Raw genomic sequence first — 13,473 nt, 5'->3', positions numbered from 1 at the left:
CCAGGACCATTTTCAGTTCTTCACCCTGCCGTTCGTTCTCGCAACCGCTTCCAGGGTTTGCACGAAGACCATGGCAGCGCTGATAGCCATCTTGATGGTCAGGGGCTTATTATTTTTTTCTGTACCTCGGAGACATCCTCTTCTAGGCTCCGTCCCCCTTTTTCTCAGACTCACCAGAGCCTGTCCATCGTCCTCTACACCCTAGTCCGCTTCGGGTGGCTTGTCAACAAGAAGAAATCCTGTCTTGTTGCTTCCCAGCGCCTCGTTTTTCGGGGCATGCTCTTCGACACTTGTCAGACCAAAGTCTTCCTTCCCGAGGACAAGAGATCCATCCTTCGTCGGGATGTACCCTTGCTTAGGGTCCTCGGCTTCCCTTCTTCTGATCGCCCATGAAGTTTCTAGGCAGGATGGTAGTGACGTTCGAAGCAATCCCCTTTGCCCAATTTCACCCTCAACCTCTTTAGCAGGCCATTCTGTCACAGTGGGACAGGGCTGTCTTATCCCTGGATCGTCCTATCCGACTCTCTTCCCGAGTCAAGGGTCCCTCAGCTGGTGGCTGACGTCACCTCTCATCTCCCAGGGCATGGCCTTCCTTCCAGTTCTTTGGCAGGTGGTGACAACGGACGCCAGCCTGCTTGGCTGGGGCGCTGTGTTTAGCCATCTGACTGCTTGGGGTCGTTGGTCGGCGCAGGAGCCTCTTCCGCTGATCAACGTCCTCGAGCTTCGGGCCATCTTTCTCTTCCCTCGTCACTAGGGAAGGATTCTCAGGGGTCTACAATGCCATGGCGGTGGCATATGTCAACCATAAAGGGGGGACTCGGAGCTCCTTGGCCGAGGTATCCAAGATCCTCCTCTGGGCAGAGGCAATGGTTCTGGTGATATCCACGGTGCATATCCCCGGCATGGACAATTGGGCCGCCGACTTCCGCAGCTGCGAGGGTCTCACGGCAGGGTTATGGTCCTTGCATCAGGAGGTCTTCCATCAGATTTGTCTTCGATGGGGGACTCCAGACGTGGACCTCTCTGCGTCCCGAAGGAACAGGAAGGTTCCTTTGGTTCGTCTCCAGATCTCGCGATCCTCCCGCGTGGGCGCCTACGCTTTGGCCTCCAGGGTCTGATTTGCCACCCGAATTATCGGTCGCTCAGTTTACGGCTTGGCTGTGGACGCCACAGTTATAAGAGCGTCCGGCCTTTTGACCCGGATGAGTCACACTACAATCCAGGCTAGGAAGCCTTCGTTGTCTTCCAGGTTCTACTATCGTACCTGGAAGACTTTCGTTCATGCGAGCCCACCCGCTTTTCACCTATGTCCTTTTCCCTGCCTTCCATTTGGTTTTCCTTCAGGCAGGACTGGATTCGGGCTTCGCTCTCAATTCCCTAAAGGGCCAGGTTCCTGCGCTCTTCTTCCCTTTTAAGAAGACGTTATCTTCTCAGCCACAGGTTAAGACCTTCCTTCAAGGAGTAGCCCACGCTGTCCCTCCGTACAGGGCCTCTGTGGATTCATGGGATTTAAAGGTTGTGTTGGTTGTTCTTAGGGGTTTCCCCTTTGAGCCTCTCAGGGAGTTTTTCCCTGTCAGTTCTATCTCGGAAGGTGGCTTTTCTCAGGTCCATCGCTTCGATCTGCCGCGTTTTTGAGTTGGCGGCCATTTCTTGCCGACCTCCTTTCTTGATTTTCCACAAGGACAAGGTGGTCCCAGGCCTCCGCCTTCCTTCCTTTCCGAGGTGGTTTTCATCTTTCCACCTCAACGAGGACATCGTTCTACCTTCCTTTGTCCAGCTCCGAATCATCCTCTGGAGCGATAGTGGAACAGGCTGGACCTCGTCAGGGCAGTGAGTTTCTCCCTGGCTAGCACGGCCGCTTTCCGAAAGATGGATTCTCTGTTCGCTATCCCTGATGGCGTGCGTAGAGGCCTGCCGGCTTCCAAGGCGACTATTGCTCGCTCGATTAGAATGGCAATTTTGGAAGCTTACCGGGTCTAGAACAGAGTGCCCCCTCCTGAGATAAAGGCTCACTGTACCCGGGCAGTCGGCGCTTCCAGTGCGGTACGTCACAGGGCTTTCGCCGACGGCTTTGCAAAGCGGCAACCTGGTCTTCCATCCACATGTTTTCGCCGAACTACGGCAGACTCCAGCCTGGGCAGAAGGATCCTGCAGGCGGCAGTGCTGAGTCCTCGGACCTGATGGAAGTATGTTTTTCCCACCCCAGGGACTGCTTTGGGACGTCCCATGGTTCCTGTGTCCCCAAATGAAAGGCGATAGAGAAAACAGGATTTTTGGTTGCTTACCGTAAAATCTGTTTCTCGGAGCCTTCATTGGGGGACACAGCACCCTCCCAAGTTGAACAGCTCTGTTTACTGTATACGTTTGAGTTATTTGAACACTCTTTGAGTGTTTGAAACTGTTAATCTATGGAGCGCCGTGGAATTTGTTGTCGCTATGTAGATAAAGTTTATTATTATATTATTATTATTCTTTCTCTTTTACACGTTACTTCTCCTACTGCTTTCTCACTAACTGAATATCCTACTTCCTGTCGGTAGGGTGTATACTGCAGAGGAGGAGCTACCTTTTTTATTTGCATAGTGTCAGCCTCCTAGTGGCAGCAGCATACACCCATGGTTCCTGTGTCCCCCAATGAAGGCTCTGAGAAACAGATTTTACGGTAAGCAACCAAAAATCCTGTTTTAGTTATCAAAATCCCTGGTGTTTTTATGCATGAGTCCAGTGGGCGATTTGTTTATCGCCTCTCATTGGGGGACACAGGAACCATGGGTGTATGCTGCTGCCACTAGGAGGCTGACACTATGCAAATAAAAAAGTTAGCTCCTCCTCTGCAGTGTACACCCCACCGACTGGCATTATACTCTTCAGTTTAGCTTAGTGTCAGTAGGAGGTGGACACGGGTCTTTCATTAGACCCTTATCTACCTCAATGTGCGTCGTTTCCTTTACAGGTTTCCCGGAGGGTTACAGGGTGAGCAGTCACACCTGTAGTCCCACAAAACGGACTATGAGTACGGCGTGTACTGCCACCCCGTATCCTCATAGATCCCTCTCCAGGACCAAGATCCTAGCACAGAAGCGTGCTCAGAAGTCCGGTCCTGGTTCCGTCCCCCACCCACTCGCCCACCAGAGCCTGTCGGTCGGCGGAGACGAGGACGTCCATTAGCCCCTGGACGTCTCACCCCCTTTTAAGGTTAGTACCGGCGTGGATGTTTTTAGGTGAGTATTCTCTCCCTTCCGATCCCAGATCTTTGTTAGGGGGGTTCTTGTTAGAGGCTCCCTGTCGTTTTCTTACCCGGTCATTGACTGTATCTTCCAGTGACGGCCGGTATTCTTTCTCCTCCCTTTCTGACAGGGGCCTTCTGTCTCAGCGCGGGGCCCCTTTTAGGCCACCGCGCTCTTATCCTCTGTGGCCGGATCCCTAGACCGGCGGGGACACATCTTCAGCGCAGCAGCCCTGCAGGCGGTCTGCGGCGCATTGTTCTGGCGCCGCAGGGGGTTGTTATCTGCGGCCCCTTCTGCGGCGCAGCTCTGCAGGCGCTCGCGCCGCTTTCCCCTGCGGCGCATCGCTCTGGCGCCGCAGGAGGGTGTTTTCTGCGGCGCCCTTCAGCGGCGCAGCCTAGCAGGCCGCGGCGCCTGCGGCTCAGCCTTCCTCTCGCCGCATCGTTCCGGTGCGCTATTTCGGCGCCGCGGCTTCTTTTCTCGGCCGCCGGGGCCTACTTCCGGTTTGTCGGCCTCTCCATTTCCGCCCCTGCAGGCGGGCTTTTTCCCGCCCGACATTCTGCGCCCTGCCCACCGGCGCCTCTGCGTCTGGCTCCACCCCCTTCCTCGTGGATCTCTCGGCCGGTGTGCACCGCTTCTCTCAGCAGCAGCAGCAGCCCTCGCAGTGCCTCACACAGCGCGCCACGCTCCTTCACTCGCATCTTCTGTGGCTCAGCATCGCAGAATCAGCACCTCAGGGAAGTCCTCCGCCGAGGACAAGTGGGACATCTTCCAGGACCGGGTCCGTGAGTAGCTGCACTGCAGACTGACACCCTTCTCTGCCCCACTGTCCCCTAACCCACTGGCATCTTCAGGGATCTCTCAAAATGTCTTCTAAAGGGGGCCGCTCTCTTCCCCCTACTTCTTCATCTTCTGCCTTAGTCACGTACTTTGCATGTTCGTCCTGTAACAGCAAACTTCCCTCAGGTCAGTCCTCCCCGCTGTGTCAGTCCTGCAGCAACCCAATTGTTCCCACCGCCCAGGATCCTCCGGCTGTTCCGCCCGAGAGTGATCCCCCCATCCCAGGCTGGGCCGCCTCTCTGTTCCAATCGGTGGCCGATTTAACACGGGTATCTCAAACCCTGGTGTCCGCGCTGGATCGGTTACCCCTGCAGACCCCTGCCGTGGCCAGCGGGTCGCAGGAACCGCCGCCCGAGACCTCCTTGCTAAGCTACAAAAGGTCCAGACAGGAATGTCGGTCTGAGTCCTCTTCGCGTTCCATCTCGCCGCACGGCCCTCCCCCGCGGTTGGTGTCCCACCGATCCTCCTCCCCTGAGTCAGGCGAGGCATTATCTGATGCGCCCTCAGAGGATATTTCGGAGCTGGATCCTAACCAGATCGCCACCATGAGTGAGACGGTCCAGAACCTCATTCGGGCTATAAACCAAACCTGTGGCATTCAGGATCCCGCTACGGAACCCGCAGATCAGGCGGTTTCGTTTAGACGGGCCAAATCACCTTCAAAATTTTTCGCTCCTCATCCTGAATTCGAGGAAATCCTGGCCAGAGAGAGAGAGAATCCAACCAGACGTTTTCAGAGGGGAAAACGCCTGGGGGTGTTATATCCGTTTTCACCAGAACTTACCGCCAATTGGACGGTCTCTCCCTCGGTGGATCCCCCTGTTTCCAGGCTGTCCACCAACACGGTGCTTCCACTGTCCGGCGGAGCGTCTCTGAAGGATTCTAACGACAGAGTTATAGAATCCTTCGCGAAATCTGCCTTTGAAGCAGCTTCAGCAGCGCTATGCCCAGCCTTTGCTTCCACCTGGGCTTCAAAATCCATCTCAAAATGGGCCAAGGATCTACGGCGAGGTATCCTTGACGGGGCACCTCCCGCGCAATTGGCGGAACTTGCCAACCAGATTTCCCACGCTGGTGAATACCTGGTTTCCGCCTCCCTGGATGTCGCGTCGTGTGCGGCTCAGGCTTCCAGCAATGCCGTTGCCATCCGCCGGACCGTTTGGCTCAAGGCCTGGCAGGCGGACTTGTCCTCCAAAAAGTCCCTCACTAGTCTGCCCTTCCAGGGCTCTCGTCTCTTTGGTTCCCAGCTGGACCAAATCATTAAGGACGCCACCGGGGGTACAAGTTCTCTTCTCCCCCAGGCTAAACCTCGTCGCCCTCCTCCTAGACGGCAGTTTCGCTCCTTTCGGCCTTTTCGGCGCTTCGCTGCGTCGAACTCCTTTTCCCAGCAGCAACAGAGGCCACAGGCACGTCAAGAGAGGAAGGCGGTGTCCTTCAGGCCCACTCCGTCCTGGCGTCCTCGCTTTTCCCAGGGTAGATCGTCCAGGCCCAGGACTGGAAGATCCACCTCCGCATGACTCTTGGCAAGACTCCAGCCCAACTCCCAAGTTGGGGGGCCGTCTTCTCCGTTTCAGGGACGTCTGGATTTCCGCAGTAGAGGATGCATGGGTCAGGGAAGTTGTATCCTCGGGATACAAAATAGAGTTCGCCTCCCGACCCAGGGATCGTTTCTTCCAATCCCGTCCTCCAAAAGATCCCGCTCTGGTTCCGGGCTTCTTCGCAGCCATCGCTTCTCTGCTCAAATCCGGGGTAATCGTTCCCGTCCCAGAAAAGGAACGGTACACAGGCTTCTACTCGAACCTCTTTGTGGTACCGAAAAAAGACGGCAAGGTTCGTCCCATTCTGGACCTCAAATTGCTGAACAGGAGGGTTCACCTGAGACACTTCAGGATGGAATCCCTTCGTTCAGTAATTGCTTCCATGGAGGCTCAGGAATTTCTATGCTCTATAGATATCCAGGACGCCTACCTACATGTTCCGATATTTCCCGGACATCACCGTTTCCTGCGCTTTGCAGTGCAACAAGATCATTTTCAGTTCGTCGCCCTGCCGTTCGGCCTCGCAACCGCGCCAAGGGTGTTCACGAAAATCATGGCGGCGCTGATGGCCATCTTAAGAGTCAGAGGCTTGGTTCTGTTTCCATACCTCGACGACATCCTCATCAAGGCTCCGTCCTTTGCTCAGGCCCACGAAAGCCTGTCCATTGTTCTCGACACGTTATCCCGTTTCGGGTGGCTGGTCAACCGGAAAAAGTCCTGCCTTATTCCTTCTCAGCGCATCATCTTTCTGGGCATGCTTTTCGACACTCATCAGTCCAGAGTCTTCCTTCCCAAGGACAAGAGATCCACCCTTTGTCGGGACATACGCTTGCTCCAGGGTCCTCGGCCTCCCTCCCTCCGATCGGCCATGAAGGTTCTGGGGAGGATGGTAGCTACCTTGGAAGCGATTCCCTTCGCACAATTCCATTCTCGACCCCTTCAGCAAGCCATTCTGTCTCAGTGGGACAGGTCGGTCTTCTCCCTGGATCGGCCGATCAGACTCTCCTTTCGGGTCAAGCGGTCTCTCAACTGGTGGCTGACGTCACCTCTCATCTCCCAGGGCAGGTCCTTCCTTCCGGTTCACTGGCAGGTGGTGACAACGGACGCCAGCCTGATCGGCTGGGGTGCGATTTTTCGCCACCTGACGGTTCAGGGCCGTTGGTCGCCGCAGGAGTCTTCTCTGCCGATCAACGTCCTCGAAATTCGGGCCATCTTTCTGTCCCTCCGCCATTGGAAAAGGATCCTCAGGGGCCTTCCAGTCCGGGTCCAGACGGACAACGCCACGACTGTGGCATATGTCAACCATCAGGGGGGGACTCGGAGCTCCTTGGCCCTTGCCGAGGTATCCAAGATCCTCATTTGGGCAGAGGCAATGGTTCCGGTGATATCCGCGGTGCATATCCCCGGCGTGGAAAACTGGGCCGCCGACTTCCTCAGCCGCGAGGCTCTCGCGGCAGGGGAATGGTCCTTGCATCCGGAGGTCTTCCATCAGATTTGTCTTCGATGGGGAACTCCGGATGTGGATCTCACGGCGTCTCGAATCAACAGGAAGGTTCCGCAGTTCGTCTCCAGGTCCCGCGATCCTCTCGCAGTGGGCGTCGATGCTCTGGCCATTCCTTGGTCACAGTTCGAGCTGCCCTACCTGTTCCCACCCCTTCCATTACTTCCCAAACTTTTGAAGAAGATCAAAGCGGAAGGGGTGCCGGTCATTCTGATCGCCCCGGATTGGCCCAGGAGAGCTTGGTTCGCGGAGCTCGTCAACCTTCTCGCGGACGCTCCCTGGCGCCTTCCAGACAGGCCCGATCTGCTGTCCCAGGGTCCGATCTGCCACCCGAATTCTCGGTCGCTCAGTTTAACGGCGTGGCTGTTGAGACCGCGGTTCTAAGAGCGTCCGGCCTTTCGGACCGGGTGATTCACACCATGATTCAGGCTCGGAAGCCTTCTTCCAGGATCTACTACCGCACCTGGAAGGCCTACTTCCGTTGGTGCGAGTCCAACCGCGTTCCGCCTATGGTTTTTTCCCTGCCTTCTCTTTTGGCCTTCCTTCAGGCAGGGCTGGATTCGGGCCTGGCTCTTAGTTCCCTGAAGGGTCAGGTCTCGGCGCTTTCCATCCTCTTTCAGAAGACCTTGGCCTCTCGGCCACAGGTTAAGACCTTCTTTCAGGGGGTAGCCCACGCCGTCCCGCCGTACAGGGCCCCTGTGGAGGCATGGGACCTAAACCTGGTACTGGACGTTTTAAAGGTTTCTCCCTTTGAACCTCTTAGGGAGATTCCTCTATCAGTTTTATCTTGGAAGGTGGCTTTTCTTGTGGCCATCACGTCCATTCGCCGCGTTTCCGAGCTGGCGGCACTGTCTTGCTGCCCTCCGTTTTTGGTCATTCACCAGGACAAGGTGGTCTTCCGAACCCCACCTTCTTTTCTTCCTAAGGTGGTTTCCACCTTCCACCTCAACGAGGACATCGTTCTACCTTCCTTTTGTCCAGCTCCGACTCATCCTCTGGAGCGATCGTTGAACAAGCTAGACCTCGTCAGGGCAGTGAGGATTTATCTGGATAGAACATCCTCTTTCCGGAAGACGGATTCCTTTTTCGTCATTCCTGATGGCACGCGCAGAGGCCAGCCGGCTTCTAAAGCGACTATTGCTCGATGGATCAGAATGGCAATTTTGGAGGCTTACCGGGTCAAGAACAGAGTGCCCCCTCCTGGGATTAAGGCTCACTCTACCCGGGCAGTCGGCGCCTCCTGGGCGGTGCACCACAGGGCTTCCGCCCTACAGCTTTGCAAAGCGGCAACTTGGTCTTCCATCCACACGTTCGCCAAATTTTACAAGGTCCATACCTATGCATCGGCGGACGCCAGCCTAGGCAGAAGGATCCTGCAGGCGGCAGTGGTGAGTCCTCTGACCTGATGGAAGTCTGTTTTTCCCGCCCTTGGGACTGCTTTGGGACGTCCCATGGTTCCTGTGTCCCCCAATGAGAGGCGATAAAGAAAACAGGATTTTTGGTTGCTTACCGTAAAATCTGTTTCTTGAAGCCTCCATTGGGGGACACAGCTCCCTCCCAATGTTTTCTGTTGTTATCTGTTCTATGTCTGTTCTCGAGTTACAGTTCTCAAGTTTGTGTTTATGGTTTTTCAACCTTGTTTCATTATCTCCTACTGCTTTCTCACTAACTGGAGAGTATAATGCCAGTCGGTGGGGTGTACACTGCAGAGGAGGAGCTAACTTTTTTATTTGCATAGTGTCAGCCTCCTAGTGGCAGCAGCATACACCCATGGTTCCTGTGTCCCCCAATGGAGGCTTCAAGAAACAGATTTTACGGTAAGCAACCAAAAATCCTGTTTTTACTCCAGTGATTGACATTCTTCCCTGTATGACTGTACTTGCAGAGAGAGCTGTCAGTCACTGGTAGGACCGCCCACTGGACTCATGCACACAAACACCAGGGATTTCAATGAATAAAATACAAGTAATACTGAATATGTTCTAATAAAAACATACACAATTCTGCTCTTTCTCCTTCTGTACACCACTCTGTCCACAGATCAGACTACTTTTATGATGGGACAGGCTCCCTTTAAAGAATATGTGCATGCCAGGTAGAAGAACAAAATCTAACAAATATTAATTCCGTCGTTCTGCTTCCCACAGATGGAGTATATGGCTCAGCACCTCGTGTTTGCAAATTGCATTCCTTTAATATTGAAATTTTTTAATCAAAATATAATGTCCTACATCACTGCCAAAAACAGGTAATTGAGGTGGGGGGTAAATACCATTAGTTTTCTGATCAAATTCCATTTTTCACATTGATTGATTTTTTTTCTATAGTATTTCAGTTCTTGACTACCCATACTGTGTGGTCCATGAGCTGCCGGAGCTCACGGCAGAAAGCCTGGTAAGCAGTGAATTCATAAATGCAGATTGAATCGTACGATTTTTTTTTTTTTTTTTTTATTGACTGGTCTTGTCGTCTCCTTAAAGGAAGCCGGAGATAATAATCGATTTTGCTGGCGGAACTTGTTTTCATGCATAAATCTTCTACGCATCCTGAATAAGCTGACCAAGTGGAAACACTCTAGGACCATGGTGAGGGACAAGCTCTTGTTCTTCTTTGTTTTGTTTATTGTAATGTACTTTGTTACAATATACAGTATAATGTTTCTTCACAGCAGATACTTATGTAATGCATCAATGTCCTTTTAAATGAAATATTGCATGACTATAACTGATCTCAGCATGCACTACAGTCATACAAGTCTCTGATGAGAGTAACACATTGAAATCTATGGATGCGAGAAACAAAATATCGGATCCCACACGGACATTCAGTTTTCATGGATTGATTTCTATTATAATCCTGGGAAACTATGTGATCATGTACATGTTTTAATATAGTTGTTAGAAAACAGATCACACATGGACGTAAAAGAATGGACACACAGAGGCATAGAAGCGGTCACCAACAAGGACACAGGGTGGGAGTCACATGCCAGCTGCAGCCTTCCACGTGATACAAAGGCTATGTCCACCTTAATACACATGCATTCCTAGGAAGTTGGTAAAAAGACCATTCCTGACAGTAGCTATAAGATAATCGAAAAATTCAGGCTCAACAAACGTCTTCCTGATAAAGGCTCGTGCCTGAGCCAAAACATTGTTTGGAAACTTCTTTTTTGTAAAAGATAAACTAAGGCTACATTCACATTTGCGTTATGCGGTGCTGCGTCGGTGACACAGCGCAAACAAGAACGCATGCAAAACGCATTGTTTTGTAACGCATGCGTCCTTTTTTGGCATGATTTTGGACGCAAAAAAAATGCAACTTGCTGCGTCCTCTGCGCCCTGACGCTTGCACCAAAAATGACGCATGCGTCACAAAACGCAATACAACGCATGTCCATGCGCCCCCATGTTAAATATAGGGGCGCATGACACATGCGTTGCTATGCGTCGCCGAACCTGCGCCCGACGTAACGCAAATGTGAACGTAGCCTAATCAAAAAAGTGAAGAATTTGTTGCTTACAAAATTTTTGAGTGTGCCAGGGTTTGATCTTTTGTACTGTAACATTGTGATGGCAGATCAGATACCATTTCCACCAAAACAGGTTCCCTTTTAAGGAATCACACTTACCCATGACCTGGCAAATACCATGGGTATGCGCTACAGCACAGGGCAATAGAAAAAGGTAGGCTGACGAACCCCATTATTTACATCATCTGGATAATGTCAGTGCTTCAGTTTTTTCGGGAGGGGAAAGGTGACAATATGATGTGCTACAGAAAGAGGAAGAGCCTATGGAGGAAGTGTGATGCAGTGTGAAAACCTTGGGTCCTGGCTTTCACGTGGATCTGATTGACTGAAATAACTTCTATTGTTTTGATTGTAGATAACATTTCCCTATCTTCCCTTGTCTTCCATAGATGCTTGTGGTCTTTAAGTCTGCGCCCATCCTAAAAAGGGCTCTTAAAGTGAAGCAGGCAATGATGCAGCTGTATGTACTTAAGTTGCTGAAAGTACAGACCAAGTACTTAGGACGTCAGTGGAGAAAAAGCAACATGAAAACTATGTCAGCCATTTACCAGAAAGTGAGACATCGTCTGAATGACGATTGGGCGTATGGAAATGGTATGATGATAAAAACCGTAATGATTGATATTTGTCTTGTGGAAATATAGGCAAGAGATCTTACCATGGTTTTTTTTTTTTTTTTTTTCCTTGCTTTGGACATAGATCTTGATGCTCGACCCTGGGATTTTCAAGCCGAGGAATGTGCACTCAGAGCCAACATTGAGCGCTTCAACTCTCGCCGTTATGATCGGACTCATAGAAACCCGGAGTTCCTTCCTGTAGACAACTGTCTCCAGAGTGTGCTTGGCCAACACGTGGAGCTACCAGAAGACTTCCAGATGAACTATGACTTGTGGCTAGAGAGAGAAGTGTTCTCGAAGCCCATATCGTGGGAAGAGCTGCTGCAATAACTAGAACATCTGCCCAATGATGAGAAATTACTTCTCCATATCGCATTTATAACACTAGTTACGCTTCAAAAACGGCCTCTTATTGCCATTCCCTAATGTATCTGGGCCAAATGGCTACAGTCTATACGTTTTAGATGCAGTGTAAATATGAATGGTTTTCGAAAAGGGCTTGCCCTTCTTTAGTGTTTTTCCTTCTGCAGATTTTAGTTCACTCCAAATTATCACTCCATATGTATATGTAATATTTCTGCTTCAAGAGGTCAATTTCTATCTGACCTTCCATCTATCGACCGAGGGAAAGATTAGGGTGATTTATAGGGTAACAAATATTTATATTTTATGTATTGTCAATTGCATCGTAGTACCAGATGCGGAGTGCAATGTACATCGGGGAACTATTTATTATGGTTTTGAACAAACATTCCTCTTGTTCAAGGAACGTATTATGTGTCTTTATATTTCTGTGACTTAAGCTTTAAATATATTTTAGCAGCTCATACAAAATATCTGGCCAGACATAAAGGAGGATAAGTTGCAATTTGGAATACCTTATATTATACTAAATGTGGATTAATTGAAGTGATCAGCATGGACTTCTGTACTCTTTTATTATTCTTTCATTTTGTAGGCTCAGTATTTAAAATGGTGCTCCCATACTTATTTTTTTTTCACATATAAGGCTAAATCACTAGCATTTTTCATCAGCTGTGTTCCATTTATTCATTCCCCTTCCAATTATAGACTGCTGTGATGTGTGAGCTCTTGTCTGACATTTCTGTACACGCTGTTGTGTGTAGACAGTGTGTCGGTCATGGACGTCTTGTGAACTATAGGAAAATATCATGCTCTATCAGATGTCTTCTGGAAGCTCTGACTCTTCCTGCTAGGCGCCACCCTCTTTTTCGAAAGTACACGAAAATATCACTTGTGCTCTTTATTAGAGAGAGGTGGTATAGTAAGCGAATCCTAGCAGTTATTAGCTGCAACTATAAATATCCCATCACTTAAAATGTCTAGATCTATAGTGGGTATAAAAACTCTATACACCCCTCTTAAAATGCCAGGTTTCTCTCGTGTAAAAAAGAAAAAAAAAATCTTCAGTGCTTTTTACTCCCTTAATGTCATTTATAATCTGTACAAATCCATTGGAAAACAAACTACCGTAAATTCACTTTGAGGGGGGCAATAAAAAAAACAAATTAATGTGGTTGCATAAGTGTGATTACTCTTTTAGAATTGATTAATTCTAACCCCTTCACAAATAAGATTGTTAAATAGTAGTGAGTGCACAGCTGCCTTTATTTATAGTGATTTTGATTTAACCCCATATTAAGTTCAGCTGATCTAGTAGGATTTTACTGGCTTTTTTGTAGTTGTATTTTACTTGAAAAGCCATGGTCTGTAAACGGCGTACAGCACAGCAAAAGGATCTTATTGTTGAAAGTTCAGTCAGGAGAAGGGTACAAAATAATTTCAATCAAGAAGTGGAATAAATATGGGATAGGAGAGCAAGACTGAAGACCTTTCTTAAAAAAAAAAAAAAAAACACAAACATCAAGGCCTGGCTCTGTTTTACCAAAACCTACATAAAGTCTACCAAAAGAATACGGGAAAGTGAGTCATGGCCAAAAAGTTCAATCTTAGTCTCATCAGATCATAATTTCAAAATAAATGTTTGGTGCAAACACTTTGTACATCAACAAAAAAAATCTTCATACCCACATTGAAGCATGGTGGAGGCAGCATTATGATTTGGGGCTCTTTTTGGTAGCCAAGTGGAGGGAATTATGAACAGTTCCAAATATCAGTCATATTGCATAAAAACCTTCAGGTTTGTGCTAAAAAGCTGAAAATGCAGAGAGATCTCAGCACAACAGCAACCCTAGTCGTA

General features: G+C 49.9%; 1 protein-coding gene across 1 annotated transcript in view; it reads left to right on the top strand.

Moving 5' to 3' along the window:
- The window catches only part of STRIP1 (striatin interacting protein 1), a 53,506-nt gene extending 40,721 nt beyond the window's left edge, over positions 1-12,785 (top strand). Inside the window, exons 17-21 of the mRNA XM_069756320.1 lie at positions 9,251-9,351; positions 9,431-9,497; positions 9,584-9,688; positions 11,025-11,229; positions 11,335-12,785. Coding sequence (XP_069612421.1) covers positions 9,251-9,351; positions 9,431-9,497; positions 9,584-9,688; positions 11,025-11,229; positions 11,335-11,582 — 726 coding nt within the window. The 3' untranslated portion in view covers positions 11,583-12,785. The remainder of the gene's footprint in view (positions 1-9,250; positions 9,352-9,430; positions 9,498-9,583; positions 9,689-11,024; positions 11,230-11,334) is intronic.
- Positions 12,786-13,473: the final 688 nt, after the last annotated feature.

The sequence above is a fragment of the Ranitomeya imitator genome, chromosome 3 (genome assembly GCF_032444005.1).
Source record: "Ranitomeya imitator isolate aRanImi1 chromosome 3, aRanImi1.pri, whole genome shotgun sequence".
Taxonomy (NCBI): domain Eukaryota; kingdom Metazoa; phylum Chordata; class Amphibia; order Anura; family Dendrobatidae; genus Ranitomeya; species Ranitomeya imitator.
The sequence above is the reverse complement of the archived record's forward strand: the minus strand, read 5'-3'. Positions and strand labels throughout refer to the sequence as shown.